We start from the raw sequence: 19411 nt of genomic DNA on the forward strand, positions 1-19411 counted from the left end.
GTGAACAATAATATGTCAGCTTTAGGGTATATAATCATCATTCCCACTCTGCATCCCCTTCTTCCTCTTCTTCTCCCTGTCCCCAAAATGTATTAAGATGGGAAATCAAACAGGCTTCCTAATTCGGAAACTTTGATGGTCAAACTGTAGAAAATCTCTCCTGGTAGACTGTGAACCAAGATTTTTCAAAGACCTTCAATTCACTATACTTGGGCATTTTTCAGAGCCAAAACAAATTTCAAGGCATGACCAAAACAAGCAAAAATCTACAAACTTCAAAAGGATATCAGTATGAAAATAAGGGTTTGTATGTGTATATTTTCTTTTCATGGCCAAAACAACACACATTCTCCTAACTGAAGTCATGGGATGTACTGATAAACTCTGCAACAGATTTCTGCATGGCAGAGACATCAGACATGGATAATTCCAATCTCAACCATATAAACCAGTAAATCTATAGTAACACAACACAGGCCCTTAAAGAGAAGGTGCTAACTGTACACAGTACTACCAGAATGTATGGACTCTTCTGTGATTCTGAAATACAGTTAGGCTCATATGTTAAAAACTGTGAAATGAAAGGCGTGTATATCTCACGTTCTTCAAAATCATTACTGATATATGCAGTAATTACTAGCTTATGATTTAAAAGACATCTACAGGGCACTGAAATGGAAATCAACAAATTCTGCCTAAGTGCTTTTTTGAAATTATTTGTTTTCATCATATTCCTTGTCAAATACATAATGCATTTTTGTTCTCAGCAAAACTAAGCATTTTGTACATTCTCAGCTTCTTTTTTTTCCTCTCATCAATAAATATTTAAACACATTCAACCTAAAAATCTCAAGCTGCTAATCTGCAGCTTGTGTCTTGCACCCTGAGGTGTAACTATCAATGTGGCAGCGCAGGATTGCTGGAGAGACATTAAATAGATTGTGGTTACAGTCCTACCTGCCCACAGGCCAGTCCCATGCCTCGCTCCCCCATACCATGAGGACATGATAAATTTAACTCCAGCGCATCAGCACCAGCAACCTATAAAACGGATGGAAGGACAAAAAATGAAAAATTTATTTCAAGTAATATACTCTTTCCTGTAGGATTTACTGTTCATGTTAAATAGATTTCTTCAGACATTTGACTTATTTTTCTTTTCTAAGACAAAAAGCTATGATACCCTAGAAAAGAAGCCCGTTGATCAGAGAGAAAAAACTTCAGAAACTGATGTGGTTTCCAGACATTCTTATGGAATTAGAGTGAAAAACAAAGTAAGATGATACGAGAAGAATAAAGAGTTGGTTCTGGAAAATGTTAAAAAATTAAATGCAATTACAGGGCCTAAGAGCAGCACTAAGAGCTTTGGCAGGCAATGTTACACAGGTGCTGCTGTGCTCTGAAGAACTGTAACTCAGTAATAAATGTTTCCTTTTTACTTTAATGGATTCCGTCTCCAGATTTTCTGCAGGCACCTGTACTGTGCCATAGCTTTTGTCATTAAGTAAATTTGTTTCTAAAGAACAAGAGGTTAATAAAAAAAGTCTGAACAAACATATTAGTCATGCTAATTCCTGTTCATCGCCCTCTATTATTTCCAATTAAAAGGGGAAGGAGCCGAGCTGTCCGAGGGCAGCACACAGACACGCTCCTCTTCCTTTCTGAACTGCTCTGGCCTGACACGAACATCTCTCCTGTTGCCTTCTAGTGGCTCTAACTAGGGTTTTGTTCTGCATCTGCATTTTGTTTTGCTTATTGAACTGGAGTAACTTTGCCTGCTGTGTGGCCATGGTTCAGCAGCTCCCAAAGTGCGTGAGCAGGGAGAAGCCATCCATCACTCGCAGGAGCCCTCCCCACTCCGGCCGGCTCCGCGGGCCCGGCCATGCCGGGGCTGTCGGCCTCCCTGACAAGCTGACCTTTAGGATGAATAGGTCGTCCTCCTGCTGAGACACTGTGCTACCTTCTGGGGCTTCTGCTCTTGTGAAAGCCACATCCATTACCTCTAGGCAGGATTCTGTGTGTGCGATTAAACATCCCTGCTCTTCAGCTGCGCATTCCAGGGCGCCCCAAACTAGTGCTGCTCTCCACAGGGCAGACACACCAACAACTACCCAGAAGAGTGTTCCATCACACAGGCTACACACCGTTGACTGCGTTTAGAGAACCACTTCTTTTCTAAAGGGGTAACATAAATACAAGCACAGATTGGAAATAAGTGCCTTAAAGTTGGGCAGCAGTACCACCGGATTTAAGAAACAGGAGCAAAGGCACAGTAAAGCCGTTCTTCCTGATCAGTTTAAGCGTAGCACTGCTTCCGTCAAGCAGAGATTCCAAAATATGATTTCATGGTCAATTAGGTAAATACACGTATAAATTGAAATAGTGTTGAAGATTACCAAGCTAACTACTGAAAATGTTTAATTTCACTTCCCTAAGTCCCTAAAGTGACTTTTTTCCTCACAGGTTTAAAATGCTCAAAGAAAATTGAGAAGTGTCACCCTACATAACCACAGGAGGGCTTAGGACACTGAATAAAGCAACAATGATGTTGAAACATTCTGCCATATGAAAACACAAATTCAAAATACCCAAAACTCTACCCATACATATATAAAACCATATTTATAATTTAAACATTTAAATCTGAGGTAGTGCTAGAAATAATGACACAGTAATTTTTTTCTTTCCTTAAATTTGTTAATGCTATTCTTTTAATTTCCTCTACATACTTTATGTGGAAAACAGGCTTTAATTTAAACGTAAAAACTTTGCTATCCATTCAGATATATACACCCTTCTGAATGAAATTAGTGCAGTCCTGATAAGTATTTCTTATACTACTCCCTATGGACACAGGTACATGCTATTAAATAGTTTTTCCCTCCAATTGAATAGAAATTTCAGGTGCATTGTCTGTTTGCATTTCTGTAAGATTGGATTTATATTATAGAAAGCCTGCTGACTGCTATTATATATGCTGGCTTTCTCAGCTATCATTTTTGAAAGTCTGTATTAAAACTAGAATAGCATTAAATGAGCCCTTTATACTTTAAATATTCAGGAGTTTTATATTCAAAATTTCTTCTGGTGCTGTCAAACTAGTGCACCTCTAGGCAAGGTAAGATCAAGTTGGGCTCTCAAAGGTAGAATTAAATTTTATCAGGGCATCTGTCATAATATACACTTTGCTTAAAATGCAAATAAAAAGTATATAGGTTCAAAGACTAAAGGCTTTCCAGGTACTGCTTAAAAATCCGAGGGATTATTTTTATGGAACAGATTTCCTTTAAATTTACATTTCCATCATTTTAATGAAAACAGAATAAGCAAATTATAATGGACACATTTTAAATTCTCATTTTTCACTTTGAATCTATTTCTTTCAAGAAATCCCTTACTGCAGCTCTTGTTTCCAAGGAGAATTAAAAAAAAAATATGTGGAAACACATTTAGGAAACCATTACCTCAGCCATTTTTGAGAGCTCAGTCCAGTCCTCCCTGCTATAGCTGCACATGATGCTGGCAATCAGAACCTGGAAAGAGGATATATACATTATTGTGACACTGTACATTACTGTGACTCTAGACACGGACTGCACAGCCTGCTTATGGGAACTACCAGCTGTCTGCCAGGAGCTAGACAGTGAAATGCAGCTGCAGACCTCACTGGGGACAAGAAACAGTGACCAAACTCATCTATTATATCCCTGGGTTTGGAAGAAGGTCTATCCATGTGCATTCTCTCTGTCATGTGACACAGTGAGAGCAAAGTCTGTCCTACACACAGAGCCAACCAGGACACTGTCAGACACACTCGTTCTTGAGGCCTGAGGAATGAAGTTGTTATTTACTATTAATACAAATGAAAGAAGCATTTTGACTGTTTAGAGGTAGATAAGACCATCAGTGCACGAGTTTATACTCCAATGTGGCAGTGTATGGACACAATATTCCAGCTGACTTCAGGAATCCAGGACATCAAATCCAGACCCTGGAGTCTCTTACCATGCAACTTTAGGACAGAGAAAGAGAGCCAGAACTATTTTGTATCCTAGAGGCAACTGAGAGAAGACTTTCAGCATGTGGGTAAACTCTGAAGGACTGGGAGAAGGGCCCAGGAAATCTCCAGCTTTTGTTATCCCATGATGACATTTTATTTGCTATACACTGACTGGCCCCAGTTCCTCAGAGCTATTCTGTGTAACTGCCTTTCTTTTTCATTACACTGAGCACCTTTCAAGTCCAGGTTCTGCCTCTAGCTGCTGGCTCCCTCTAAAATATTTCTTGAGGTTCACGTTTTTAGGTAAAATAAGATCTAACAGGATTCTTCACGGTGTGGGGAGGCACCTAAACACACACCTTACCAGCTGCATACAGTGCTATTTACTGTTAAATTAATGTTAACTACTCCTCTGGTCAATGCCCAGTTCAAGTGAGAGTGCTAATTTCCATTTAAGACTAAAATAAAGCAATGTGTTCTGGACTCAAAAGCTGAAATTATGAAGTTGATAGATTTGAGGTAAGATCAGCAGAGAAATCAGCCCAGAAACTCCTGCATGAACAACTTCTTAGAAGGATGATGTTTGGAAGAAAAAATGCAACAGAAAACCATATTGCAGCAGCTAAAAGGTTAAATCAGAAAAGATAGCAGAGAACTTAATAGAAGTCTACAAGCTCAGTCTGTGTTCAAAGGAAACAGGAGGACAGGAGAATAGAGATGTGTCTGGCCATGCTCTTGTTTAGCTTTCACATTTGGCCCTCTTACATGAAACTTTCACATGAAAGTTTGATTGACAGGTAATGTGACATTTGATTTTAATCTTTTTGTTTTCCAAACAAGCTTTACTGTCTCATTAATAGCCAGGGTTGGCTGAATCTGTCACCCCCTCATTTTAACACTTCTCTTGAACTTTCCCATAATGCTGAGGGTTAATGACTCATTCATTTCAAACAAATACTGAAAAGTATGGTGCAGAAAAATTGTCCAACACACACAATTGCTAGAAACTGTAAACTCCCAAATTATCTGCATGAGAAGGAGGAGATATTTGGTATCTTCAGAAGGGAGGGAAACATTCTTTGAAAAGTAAGGCAAGTATAGAGAAAATTGGACATGGTGAGGTTACATTCTACTAATTTAAAACGAAACACATTCCAAACATACTAATTTAAAAGGAAATACCACGTATCATCATCATTATTTCCATTGTTTTTCTCTGATGAGTTTCTACAATGAAGCCACCCACCTGCAGACTGCCCACCCACCCTCCTGGCTGCTGTTTGCAGGATGGCAGTCTGGTGAGAAGGGAAGTGTTTGATGAAGTGCCTGCCTTGCCTGCAGGTGCCCATTTGTGCTCACCTCTGGCATAAATATAAGACCAAACTCTTCATTAAGCACACACAATCATTACTGCCCACGCTTTTATTCCCCTCTGACAGGGAAAAAGAGTGTCTCTCCTATACCATAATTTTTTAAATAGGGAAAAATCTTATATAGCTGTACAGGTCAAATGTTAATGAAACAAAATCTGCTCTGTGTTCTATTTGAATATTCAAGATAAATTGAGGGCTCTGGAAATAAACAGAAATCTCTTTTAAAGGACTTTAATTTTTTAAAAGCAAAAAGTGTGACAAATCTGTCTAAGAAATTATATATGAGAAAAATTTAAAGCAATTGGAATTTATCTAGAAACAGTATCTTGTCAGATTCATGCTTTTTATAAACCAACTAAAAAAAAAAAAAACACAACCCAGCAGCTCAGACACTGACAACATGATAAGGATTTTCACAGTTGCAGTCACAATCCAAAGTACATCAGAAATCTGCACAACTGAGCTTTAAAACAAACCAAATTTTTCATTGGGGAAAGTTGTAAGACAACAAGGGCAGCTGACTAGATTCATAAGTAGTTCAGTTAGGTTACATCAAGTGTTACTAATGAAATTTGAAAATTCTGCTGGGAGTGTACAAAAGAGGAGGAACATGAGCTGTGATGTTTCAAAGAGCTGTTAATTAAGACAACATGTTTATTTAATATTGATAAGTTTTAGGATTCATATTTAAAATTAAGCCTGTACTTTTTGACAGAAGCAGTGGTTTATAGTAACAAAAATAACTGAAAACAAAAATTATATTTTTGCCATGACTGTTCACAGGAAAGCCATGCTCTCAGAGGGATTAATGAAAATTTAAAAATAGTAGGGATTATTTTATGGTTTCCCCCCCCAGTGTTCTCTTGTAACTTGAAAATGAACTTATTTCCTAGGTGAAAGAATACCCCCCAGCACTCTGTGCTAACAAAACTGTCCTATCTCAAGTGACTGCTCTTCCCCAAAACACCTTAACAGTCTCTTCATTTGGATTCAATGCCCAAAAAAAAGAAATAATCACTGTCGTGTGCAAACATTTAGGGGAACTATCGGTGATGCCTGAGGTCCGGATCTACTCCTAAAATCACACATGGAAATTTATAAAGAAAATATAGACTATTATCACTACCTAAAAGAGAATAGCAAGAACAAAGTAAGAATTCCAAGTGATAACAGGCAGAGTTATATTGGAAGGTAATGAATGAGAACTGTATCACATTACAGCTTCTATGTCTCTTCTTACTCATCTTTTCAGTGCCTACAATGCCATGTACCAAATTACCAACCCCACAAATTTAATAGCCCCAAACAGCTGCTATCTCATGGAAATCCAGCACATGGCCCAGCCCAGAAGCATCTGCAGAGAGCACATCCTTCCTTTTGATTCCTCAAATTTTCAGGGGCAACCTGACGTGAGCTTAATTACAGTGGTTTGAGCCACAAGTGTGAGGCTGCACACGCTTCCCAGCTTACAAAAGTAGACTCTGACAGATCTTACAATGAAGCTGCTGTTAAAGTGTGGTAAGTGGTAAATGAGGGTTGACTAAATTGCAGCTTTGTCATAGCTCGAGTGTGGGCTGCCTGCAAACTGTGCATGATTGAAGCACAGTGGGACCCCTGGCCCATGCCTTATTGCAGACCACAATCATAGCTGGTGGATGCTGTTCCCCCTTCTCCTCCATCCAAGCTGCTGTTTTGCCTGTGGTGGGAGATGCTGCTGCCCAGCCCCACACAGCAGCCCTGCGGACTCTGTCCCTCCCTGACCATCACTGTGACACATGTCACCAGACAAGGGCTTTTCACCCCACACTATGTGACTGACAATTTCTCCCAATGCCTATATAAAAGGACAGATGCACGTTTGCAACACCACACACTGCTCTGTGTTCAGCATTTTCATGGAACAAAGAGGTCGTTAGTAAAACTTGCTTTTTGTTGGAGGGAAGGGAGGTGGAAAAGGGAGGGTATGTAATGTACCAGTTAGGACACCATTATAAGATGAATATACTGTAGCTAAAGCAGTAAAAAGCTACATTTCACACAATTCTGTGACTAATGCATTAGTAGTTGTTCTACTTAAAAGAATACTGACAAGGTACTTCTCATAATCCTTAAAGTATTTTTCTCCCTGTTTATAATAATCCCCTGGAAGCTTAAACTAGAATCTATTTCCCTTGTGAATGTTTTTTTTTTCTCATCCATGTGGATGTCTCATGAATGCAATAGAATGAAAAGAAATAATAAGGATGAAGTTTGCCACTGTATATGTTTTCAAGTGATCTTTCTTTCCTAGCACACAGAATTCACTGCAAGAGGTTGCAAAACAAAAAGGAGGAGGAAAAAAAAAAACAACAACTGGGTCTAGTTTGGGTCACATCTATTTAAAGCCAGAGAGCAGTAAAATTCTACGTTAACAATTACCATTTGTCCAGTACTGCTCTGCAGGGAGTAAGGGAGTTTCAATACACTCAAACAGCCTGAAATAAAGTCTCAGCTGTCTGGATTTAAATGTGAACACTGTCAATTCCTGCAAATTTAAGAAAAATTCTCAAGATACAGAATGAAATCACAATCATCTATCCTCATGCCTGTGATAACCATATTTATTTTGGTCATCACACACACTGGCCAGAGCCTATATCTGTTCTGAATCTCCTCTTCCAGGCCTGTGCATAATCTCTTTGCACTTCAGGAAACCCAGCCACCAAAATTTCTGCTTGCTCTTCCCTGCCTGTACCTTCTTACAGCTGCACCAGACTTGAGGGCAGTTCTGCATCATGCCCGAAGATGCAGGCTCAACAGCAAAGAGCTGCCTGTGAGGGAGTAACAGCAGCAACACAGGACTTCAGGGTTGTTCCACTCAAGATGTTCCACTTCTGAAGACTCATACCAACAGCCTTGCTCTCTAACCCTGCCTCTTACACAGTATCAGGTTCAGGATGAGTCCCAGCTTGCCACATTGAGCCAGCAGAAAAGTTCTTGGAGGCCTGGTGCTATCCAGTGCCACCTCTGGCCACCCTCTGGCTTTTCAAAATGGTCACTGGCTGATGAAATGATCCTCATCAAAAAAACAGAGTCAGAATTACCAACGTACAGAACACTTCTAACACCCACTGCACAAGACAAGAGTACAAGCACAGCAAACATTCTGTACTGCACAAATACACTCAAATGTGCAGTACTGAAAAACAACAGGAGCACAAACATTTGCTGCTATAAAAATAAACCTCTGGAAACCAGCCTGATTTTGGTGCCTTGTACACTCAGCCTGCTTTCTCTTTTCGTGTACATTCTTGTAAATTTTGATTTGTTGCAGAACTGAAATAAAAATAAGCTTATTAAAAACTACCTAGAACATCAAATCCCATGCAATAAGAAAGTTAACAATTGTAAAACCTGTCATGTCTCTGAGAAGCAGAGGAATTATCTTGTTATCAATTTAATAATGGAACACTGAAGTAAATGATGCCATCCACTGACACCAGTAACACTGTCTCTCCTGGGAAATTCATGTTGGTAGGAACTGTCAATCTAGATGGATATGGACATATGAAACATTGTACCTTCAGTCCATAAATCTATTCTTTCTGCACTGCCTTAATAAAAAGATTCTGCATGATGATAAAGACAAGCAACGCAGAATGTCTTGACACTGCTGACCTGCAATTCTGCTTCTCTTCTCTCTTCTTTTTTCAGGGAATTTACTCTCCAGTAAATAATTTAACAATCTCTAACCATCCATTGTTTTCCTCCTTCACTTGCACTTAAAATACCTATGTTTTAGTATATGAAAATGAGACAAGTAGGGGATGTTAGTATGTTTATTATTAAGATGTAGCATACCTTTGGAATAAAGCACTTTCTGTGTCTTGCTACTTTATAGTGAGAGCTTCCATTTGATTTTTAAAGGAAGGGGAAATTAAGATACAACAGAGCAACACAAAAATAGGCCAAACATTACCAGCACACAACTGAGTTTAGGAAGATGATTATAAAAGTTTAAAAATGCTATGATTTGCTCTATGTATTACATAGAAAAGCCAGCATGAGCAGAAAAAAAACATAGATTCTAATCCCAGGCTAAATGCAGATGCATCTTTTTAAAGGTAGTTATTTTCATATGATGACTCTGCTTCTATCAATGAAATCCACTTATTTAATGAGATTATTTGATGGATTTCAGTGAGTACACTGGGCTACAACTTCAAAATCAGGCCTATAGTTGTTAGGTTCTAACACCCTCACACAAACAAAACCCAAAGGCTATGAACAAACCTTTTTCTTTGCAAAATAACACAACTTGTGTCTTTGATGGGAGCAGAAAGTTAATCAGGCTGCACTTTCAAACTTGCTGTACCTGTAGAAAAACAAGGGATCTGCTTGGTTTTGTAAGTGCCCCTCTACCATGTCAGATTCAGCCCTGTGTCAGCGCTACCAGGGCAGCAGAGGAGCTACCTTGGCCCTGCTTACACAGAAATGTACAGGCACACATCACAGACATGGAAACATGCATAAATAAAAATGAAATGTGATCTAATGAGAGCGCTGCTAATTCACAATGCAACTGAAAAAAGGTGAATGGTCAAGAACAAAAAAAGGTCTGATGCATCCCTCATGACTCAGGGCACTCTAATTAAGATGTTGCAACTTCTGGAGATTAAAAAGGGAACCATGGAATAAGAATTCCCCAAAGCATTTGTACAATGAAAGAGAATATAGCACCTGTATAGAGCACTTCAGGGAAGCTCAAATATTTAACATGACTAGAAGAAGTATGTCCATTTTATGACAGACTGTTGAAAATTTCAGTACTTCAGGTAAACCCCTCAAATTACATTGAAAATTACCTATGTGGCTAAAGACTTCCCTGGAAATTTGATAGAATCTCTGGGATTTTATTTTTCATAGGAAACCTATTCTAGTTCAACCTTTAGTCTCTTTGATAATGAGTGAAAACAAATATATGAGTACATGGAAATAAAGACTGAATCCAAGAGAAGAGTGAAGACAGATACTAATTTTTGGCAGTGTTTCTTTCTAACAAAGCCTGCAAGCCCTTGTGGAATTGGCATGCCCCTGCTGTATTTCTGTGCTTTCCACTCTGATTTAATATAAAGAGAAAGCAGAGGAGGCCAATACATTATTGGAGAAGCTAAAAGAAAAGGGATATATCTAATTCTATGATATTTCAGACACATGCTATGACCTGTAGCAAAAGCTTTTCACCAGGGTGCTGACACATTATTGATTCTCAAGACCACATAAGAAAAACAAGGCTGGCAAAAGGCTGCACAAATATGTGAATTTTTTCCTCCACCTTTAGAAATTTTTCTCTTATCTAATTCTCTGCCCAGATACACAAAGTCCTTTTAACCACAGTTCTTTGAGCACCTCACTAATTGTTGCTCTTTATTTCCACAATAGCACAGGCAACTCTCTGCAGGGTGCCCCTCTGAGAGGGGAAGCCAACTGGAGACAAAGATGTTCAAGGCATGTAGGCTGTTCCCACAGAGGGAATGAGCAGCTGCTGACTGAAAGAAACCCTCAGATCCCCTCCAGACCTTGGCTGCCTCTAGATATATGCAGATATATTTCCCCAATTACTCAGCAGCAAAGCTGCTTAACTTATTAGAAAACAAATTCAGCAGAAAATATAAAGAGACAAAACACAGAATTAATAACTTCATCACAGTTTTGTAACCCCTGCACTCTGTCAGCTAGCAATTCCCCAGGTCAAATCTGTCTCTTTGCATCTCTGAGAAGTCCATCCTATCTCTTCTCTTGTTCCATCACCCCCCAGGGCTTCTTTTAATTCACTTCCTTGGATTTTGAAATCTCAAGAAAGCTTGCAGTATCAGTGCTAGTAGAGGAGAAAATTGTGACTTAGAGAGCAGAGAGAAAAACCCCTCCCTTTTTACACCTCAAGAGCCCTGTGATCTGCTTCATCATGTGACATTGCTGGTGCCAGAGGGATGCTTGGAAGGACTAAACGATTTTGTCAGCCAGGTTCCATCCTCCACAACTTACCCACTCTCTCTCTGTGCACCATTATCCTCCTAGTGATATACTGAAAACCAGTGACAATTTACCTGAGTTTTGCAGAAAAATTCAGTCAGGCTTTTCTGAGAGGTGAGGGTGTGGTAGTTAAGAAGATATGTAGGAACAGGCTATAAGGCCTGTCCTATCTTCAGGATGTTATCTGATGGCTTTAAATGCCACCTGCATGGGGGAGACCTATCAGGCCCTGAATGCTATTTGTATCTAAATACTATATATAAATAGTATAAAAATACTATTTCCCTAGGTATCAGTCTAGCTATGGGACTTCACAAAGAGGAGAGCTTCTTCACAGTCCCAAACCTGCCTGATCAATGGGGCAGGCTCACCTCATGATCAGAGACAATCCGCAAATGTCCACAGGGCTAAAAGCATGCTATCTTTTCAATGGCCAAAGCAAGACCAGTGGGATCCAACCCCACCAGAACCCTTCATTTGGAAAAAAAATCTTTCATGTATAAATATTTCTATAGTGAAAATTATAATAAAGTAGTCCATTATCAAAGACAGAAACTCCACTTTCTGTCAGGCACAGAACTTTTCAAGAAGGGAAGATGTAAATCTGTGTTTTCTGTTGATCTGTTCATATATATTTCTTATCATCCCCTGGTATTTCCCAGCCGGGCCAAAAATTCAGGGAACAACAGAGCCACTATGCACTGAACCTCCTGATGGCAGGTCTGCAGGCTCCCATCTGTGGTATGATCAGAAAAATCTCATGAGTGGGTAGCTTTTTTTTCTATGCAGACATAAGAATTTACTTAAGCAGCTAGCTGTTATGTCTGATGACCCAAGTAGTTTTTTGGCTACACTCCAGCAGCAAAGAAGATACAAAATTAAGGGCTGTAAATTGGCAGTTACCTTCTGACTAATCTTTCCTCCTCAAGCGCCAGTTCGACCCACCTCTTCATATTTTAGGGAAGCTCATGCAAAGATGCTGAGAAACTGAAAGAGGCCCTACTATTTCACTGCATATCTGGAAGTTTAATAAAATTGTTACCTAACTTGTTCAGCATACCGCTATGTGATTGGACATTTTAAGATTAAAATGCATTGAATTTTCTACAGCCTTATAGCCTCATTCAAACGATCATTCAAATGAAAGACCTAATGTTGGTGAGATTTTTATCAATGTCCCAGCTGTGAATACGTGTGTTTCCAAAAAGATAAATCGGAAATAAATCATATGAAGTGTGGATGCCTTTGGCAGAATCAAAGGCAAAAGTCCTACTAGGAACCAGAGGTGTGCTGAGAGAGACACTGAGAGAATGCAAATATAACATACATACATTTTTAATGTCCACCCTTTGCTTTAAGATGCACACACTGCACACAGGGTAAGAATTGGGGTACCTAAAAATCCCACAATCTTTAGATACTCTCATCTGAGCTGTATATAACTTAAATGAAACATTCTGCAAGCATATTCAGATTTTAATACAGTTACAGAGAGAGAGCATAAATGGCTAGGTGGCCAAGAATGGCATAGCTAAGAATAAGTCTATCATATCATATTACACTGCAAGAAAAGTGAAGCAGATTTTTATAAATGCTGCCCGAAATTTAGGAATAGAGCTTCATGATATTTTTTACAAACATAAAACTTAAATTAGACTTAAATTACATCCTTATGTATAGACAGAAAAATCAACGTAGCTACAATTTTATAAAAAAATATTTAACATAAAAAGAAGTAAAGGAAAATTAAATTTGAAATAGATTAGGAACCCTGCACTTAAAAATGTGAGAAAGATGTAAAAATAACCAGTAAAAAAGCATTCTTCCTGAGATTTGTGAGATGGGAAACTGTAGTGGCAGGAAACAGGAGAGAAAAGCACTCTGTTGGTTTCTCAGTTTGCATTTAACCTACGTGGCTCACAACAAAGGATGTACTTAAGCCTCCTATAAACCATCCTTTAAAATATTTATTTGGGTTTAAGTGTTCAGTAAATAAGTACTTACTGTCACACACTTCCTTCAACATTCAAAAGACCATCTCCACTAGCTCTGCATACAAGGTTTCAACACACAAGCAGGTTTACTGCTGATTTATGAGTTACCTACCCTGGGCACACCTGCAGCCAGTGGCTGCTCTAGTGCTCTTTCAAACCTCATAAAATAGGAGGTAAGGCTGGTTTGCTATGTCCAAAACAGAAGAAATTCATATTAAGTTGAATCAGGCTGTAGTTGCTGCAAGTTCCCAACAGGGGTAGTTACCACACTGACACACTACAATTTGCTATCCTGTGGCAATTGGTTGGCATGTCTGTGTTCACACAACTGTGTACTAGACTAAGACTGTATGAAGAGAGCAAGATTTTGTTTTGGATCCTTCTGGCCACCTCATCTTGCATGTTTAGCAGTTGCTCCTTTAAGCGTAGTTCATAAGAACAACAAAAACAAACAAAAAAATCAACAAAAAACCCCATCACAAAAAAAAAAAAAAAAACCCAAAACTAAAAAACCCCCCAAAAAACAAACCCACAAAAACCAACCAAACAAAAAACCCCCCGAAACTAAACAAAAACCCCAAACCAACCGAACAAAATAATTACAATATAAAACAGGAGGAGTTGAGATGTAGGATACAGAATTGTGACAGATATGACAAGTTTAGTAATGAAGACTATGTAAAAGTTTATGGTCGTAGTTCTTAAACACAATGTGCATAAAAAGTTTAGAAGCTACCAGCAGTATTGAGGGTGTAGAATAAGATAAGTTCAGAGCCCACTAAGAATTCTGCTAATCTACATGTTCCTCTTGGTAGATAAAGAAAAGAAAAAACATCTTGGAACACTTTATTCCCACATTTCACTCAGAATTTGAGATCTTTCCCTAGCCCCCTTCCCCAGAAAGCACAGGAGACTGGGATATAGTCCAGCAGCTGTCAATCATACTGAAGAGCTGGCTCTCATTGTGATAGATTCCAGCATGTGCCTCTGCCTTTCTTGTCTGAGCTGGAACATGTCTGCAGAGAGCCAGCTCTCCTACTACCGGCACAGTTCAGAGCAGCAAACGCCGCGCTGCTTCTGCACAAAAATAAACAGTTTGGTGGTAGAACTGCATCTACACTGGGTTCTGCCAGGACAGCAGCTAGATGCCATTTTATTTTTAGTATTCCTAGCCTACATAAGTATGTGAGCAAGCCTTTTAAATATAGACCTAGCCTTCATATTTTTCTCCATTAGAGCTCTAGCAGAATGCCTAAAATGTAAACCACATCACAGAATTAACAGAATATGGGCTACAGGAACAGCATACACTTACTACTTTGATCAGTTATACATTTGCTTTCCTATTATTATTATAAGACAAATACTGTAATATGAAAGATGAAAAGCAGACTTATCTAAATCACATCTACTCAGAGCTTCATAAAAGACTAAAATCGTATCACAGACAATAAAATGAATGTCAAAGGTACTGTGCATTTTAAAAGATCAAATTCTATAATTTAGCCAATTGCCTATGACAAACATGAAATGGAAATTAGGAAGACATATTTAGGGGATATGTATTTTGCACAGGAAATCAGACTAGCAGAATTTGTCATTTTTACAAACTTTAGATATTAATTTTGATGAGTTGTTGACTCTTAACAATTTTAAAATTTTGCCTTTATTTTATTTTTAACATTTATTTTGTAAGACTGCCACAAGGGCATTTTATCTCCATCCAATGGCATTTAGATCTTAATATTACAACAACAACTGCCCAGAAAAGGGCATTTCCCAGGGAGTAATGACTGGCTGGGAGAAGTTGATGGCCTGAGGCACTGCTGAGGGCCATTAACCCTGGCCAGTTATTAATCGCCAGGAAATGCCCTGCACCAAGGTTGTTATTGCTATTTTAAGCACAGATTGAGGGGGCGAAATGGATATCTGAGCATACAGGGGGTTTAACACATGATGCCATTTCCTTTGTTGCAGTTTATGGAGGACATTTCTACAATCTACAGTCCTGATACCCAACCAGATCACACAGATTATTTTGAAGCACTCCATTGTACACACAGTAACTCACAAACTGTTAAAACAGTTGGGATTTTTAAGAGATTGTCTTTTCCCTCTAAATAATAGTCTGCATGTTCACACTTTAATAAGATGAACAGAAATATGCAACTCTTCATGTCAGTGTCAGCAGAATTACATTCCAGAAATATCTTTTTAATCATACCGTCTTTATGTTTGGGGCATTTCCTTTGTCAATACTCCTACTTAATGACTGCTCACATATCTCTGCAGAAAAGAATTTTTAGCAGCAACTGCCAAAGCACATCCTGAAGCAGCTTCAGCTGATGCTAGCCATTAAGGAGTTCGTCTTTTCCAATAATCAAACAGATTGGGTCATTTTCTAGGGGATGGCTGGTAAAGTATTTCAGAAACTGCTTTAATTTTCTCCTACTTCTTACCCCGAGGCTAAAGTTTCAAAGATGTGTTCATAGTCCACACAGAACCGTGAATTTTATACTTTTTTTTCCAGAGATCAATAAATCACTTTTAAAATCAAAAGTATATTCTTAGCATATGTCCAAATAGTCTACTGCCTTATTGAACTACTCACTATTTTTCAAACCTCAGCTGTGACAGTAAAACAAACAAAATAGTCATGGTTTTATAACATGTCTAGGAATAAAGTACAGTTCTGCACTAAACTAGTTTTCAACAAAGGTTCTCAACAATGCACTAGTTTCCAAGTGCAAAACAAAAAATACCTTCTCACATTTTCCCTCAAAATCCTAATTTGTCACCACAAACATGTACATCTGAATCATAAATTGATTGTAAAAATCTTACTGAACTTAATATGTGGTCCTATTTTCAGTTACAGATTGTGGTTTCCAGCAATAGATATGTTCTTTCCTAAAATAAAATTCCCTCAAATTGATGGCCAATGTATGTGTTTCCACTTCTTTGCCAGATTAAAAGTAATATTTTTTAAAATTTAGAGTAAAAAAAACCAACACTGTATGAATATTGTGCAGCTGGGATCAAACATTATGGCACGTACTTCATGGTCATTTGAACAAAAATGATCAAATACTGTCCGTGGGTAAATTTTTAGGACATTTTCTTGTATTACTGTATGTAGGATTGTCTGAGGTGACCCTCTGGAAATGCAGCAAATCTTAGTAAATTGAAAGTAGCATTTGAATTACAAACCCCTTAGCACATCATTTCAGACTAGTACAAAATATATCTATATCTCAGCTTCAGTTCAAGTAATGTAGTTACATGCTAATCAGGTTGTCAAAAGGTAACACAGGAACAATGGTCCAAAGGTTGAGCCAGGACTGGGAGGCACAGAGTGCTTCTGATCCTGGGTGCAAACCCAAGAGCTCCTCTTTGTGCACTGCAGTGCAAACCCCAGGAATGGCTTACACAGCTCAGCGCCCCTTCTCCCACACGCACCAGCAGCACCTCCCCAGGGCAAGGCACAGTAGTATTTCCCTAAAAACTTGCCCAGCTTTTAAGAAATCTGTGGCACAGGAATTCCCTGAGTCAGAGGTGATGCTTTCAGGTAGCTTTTCCACTGGGTTTTTCTCAGCCTGTATGTACCTCTGGGACTGGCAATGCCCCATGAGTATGAGCTCCACAGCTGCTGAGCCATGTGGTGAACAATCTCCTATCACTCATTTCCACCTATCACCTTTCTGGTTCCAATCCAGCAAGATGCGAACCACAAAGTGTATTCAAAATGTGAAGGGGAAAAAAAAGAATCAACATGCTGACATAGTGATGGGTTTTGCTTTGTTCCTTTCCTAGAAATTCTGTGTTTGATAAGCTTTATTTCAATGTTATTCAGCATTAAGCTGAGATTTTCATAGTGCTCTCTTACTGTAATCCTAGTATAGTTAGCTTAAAATCACTCACTGTACAAATAAATTTATCATTGGTTTATTCTATCTACATACTACATTCATTTTTTTTCCCCTGGCAGTTCACTGGAGAGTCAGTCAGTAATGCAAGATTCTTCATAAAGCTTTATGTCAGCTCTCATCTTTATCTCCCTACATAACATACTATTATCAGCAAAGTTCATATTCTTAAAATTTTCTCATCTTTCCAGATTGTTAATAAACATTTCGAATAGCACAGAACACAGTACAGATCCCTAAAGAATTTTCCTGAAGCTCTCTATCCATTGTGAAATTTGACTATTTATTCCTTAATATTGTTTCCCATGTTTAACTGGTTATTTGTTCATGTAGGTTTCTTCCTCTAATCTTAATTTATTTTAAATATATTTCAAATATATTTCAAAATAATTTAATTTCTTTCAAATTCCTCTGTGAAGGACCCAACCAAATACTTGTGGAAACCCAAGCTCACTTTTATCATTTGAATTTTTCTTAATGTCCTCAAAGAACTTTTTTTTTAAAGGCATAACACACTACAAAGGGAGCTCTTCACTGTTTTGTTTTTCTTTCTACTAGTTCTATTTTTCAGAATAGCTTTTACCCTATAGTTTCTCAGATCTCTCCCAGAAAACAGATTTTACATTGACTCCACACCAGTTCTCTGCTACTTTCAAGACAGGAGCAGATCTGCTATAGCCAACATGACTATCAAAATATGCTGGTTGATGAGATGATAGATGATAATTTTCCTGTATTTTCTCCTTTTTTTTTTTTTTTTTTTAACTAACACCTAAGCCTCAAGGAATGAAAATTTACACCACTGTATTTTTAGCTTAGACCCACCTCTATTATGATTCGGGTCATGTGATGATTAGGCAGATTTTATGTGTTGTGGAAGAGCCTTTCCAAAAAAGTTTCCTTCTCTATGAGCAAATGTGATCTTGAAGACACAATATATCAGCATTTCTGCTACTAGCCTCTGGTTTTGTTCACTGTGTAAATCAGACTTCTTGCTGAATTCCTCCTTGGACTGAACATGGAAAAAATGCATCCTGCTGGCTCACAAAGAGCTGAACCAGGATCAGGAGCAATGGGACACCCTCAGGATGGGGGAAAAGCAAAAGCTTCCCTGGAACATGCAGAGCTATGCTGTCAATGTTTCTGCTGCTCTTTTGGAGCAGCTTTTTTCCTTCTCTTTTCTAGGAAGTATTTTTCTTTACTTTTTTCACCCTCCCTTTTTCTTTTGGTGAATGACAAAGAGAAAAAGGAAATGTGGTCATGTGCTCTGAGATCTCTTCCTTTCTCCCCACCTCAGTAGTCACTGAAAAAGGAGGAGCTATGGCCACTCTAGTGCTGCACACTCTCTAGGGCCAAGTGATTCCGTTCCTGGACAAGGCAATGAGTGTGAGTGCCTTATTCCAACCTCACCTTCCCTTTTCAGCTAGGTTTCCTCTGATGTTAAGGGAATGGGCCTGCTGCCAGTTTTCTGTAGTGAAAGGGATCTTTTCCATATGGTGAATTTAACAACTGCTGTGTGGGTTTTTTCACCTCCTACCAAGCATCCATGATGGCTGGCTTTGGGAAGTTTAAGCTGCAGCAATAACAACTTCTGGAGATTTTAAAATGTGATTTGAGGGCCTGAAATTCAGATAAAGCAACCCAGGTAGCTGTTCTGCACCTCTGGGAGTGTGCAGGCATCTAGGATGCCCAGCTTGTGGTTCTGTCCCCCTATGATCTGTCCCTTTCAGTTCACATGGAGAGGCATCTGGGCTTTCAGCAAAGTCCTCTCAGAATGCACAGCACATACCCTCCCCATTAAGAGGATGGGTTGATGTTGATGTTGGTACCAAGTGAGGTCCACATGCGCATGGCCCTACCTGATTGTTTAGAAATGCTTTATTCCAAGATTATAGATACTGAGTTTCTCAATATGCATAAGATTCCTGACACAGAGATACAACTTGGTAGGTATTTGAAGTACAAAGTATCATTTCTCTTCAATAGAAAGGTAAAGCTATCTATACTAGGCCTAGGAAAAGCAAAACTATTGCTTTTTATAACCTGAAGCAAGTCCATGAGTGATATCTCAAAATGCAAATACTATGTACAACATCCCACAGGCTT

At 38.7% G+C, this 19411-nt stretch overlaps 1 protein-coding gene across 7 annotated transcripts in view; it reads right to left on the minus strand.

Moving 5' to 3' along the window:
• DPYD (dihydropyrimidine dehydrogenase) overlaps positions 1-19411 on the minus strand; it is a 329803-nt gene that overhangs the window by 102258 nt on the left and 208134 nt on the right. For 6 of the 7 annotated variants that reach the window (XR_012581360.1, XR_012581361.1, XM_074546150.1 and 3 more), the window contains exons 15-16: positions 3465-3533; positions 958-1041 (exon numbers count right to left, since the gene is read on the minus strand). The exons of the other annotated variant lie outside the window; for it this stretch is intronic. Coding sequence is in view for 4 of the 6 variants with exons in the window: in XM_074546150.1 (XP_074402251.1) it covers positions 958-1041; positions 3465-3533 (153 nt within the window). In the remaining 2 variants the exon portion in view is untranslated. The remainder of the gene's footprint in view (positions 1-957; positions 1042-3464; positions 3534-19411) is intronic. 7 annotated transcript variants of the gene reach the window in all.

Source organism: Zonotrichia albicollis, chromosome 8 (genome assembly GCF_047830755.1).
Source record: "Zonotrichia albicollis isolate bZonAlb1 chromosome 8, bZonAlb1.hap1, whole genome shotgun sequence".
NCBI classification, from domain to species: domain Eukaryota; kingdom Metazoa; phylum Chordata; class Aves; order Passeriformes; family Passerellidae; genus Zonotrichia; species Zonotrichia albicollis.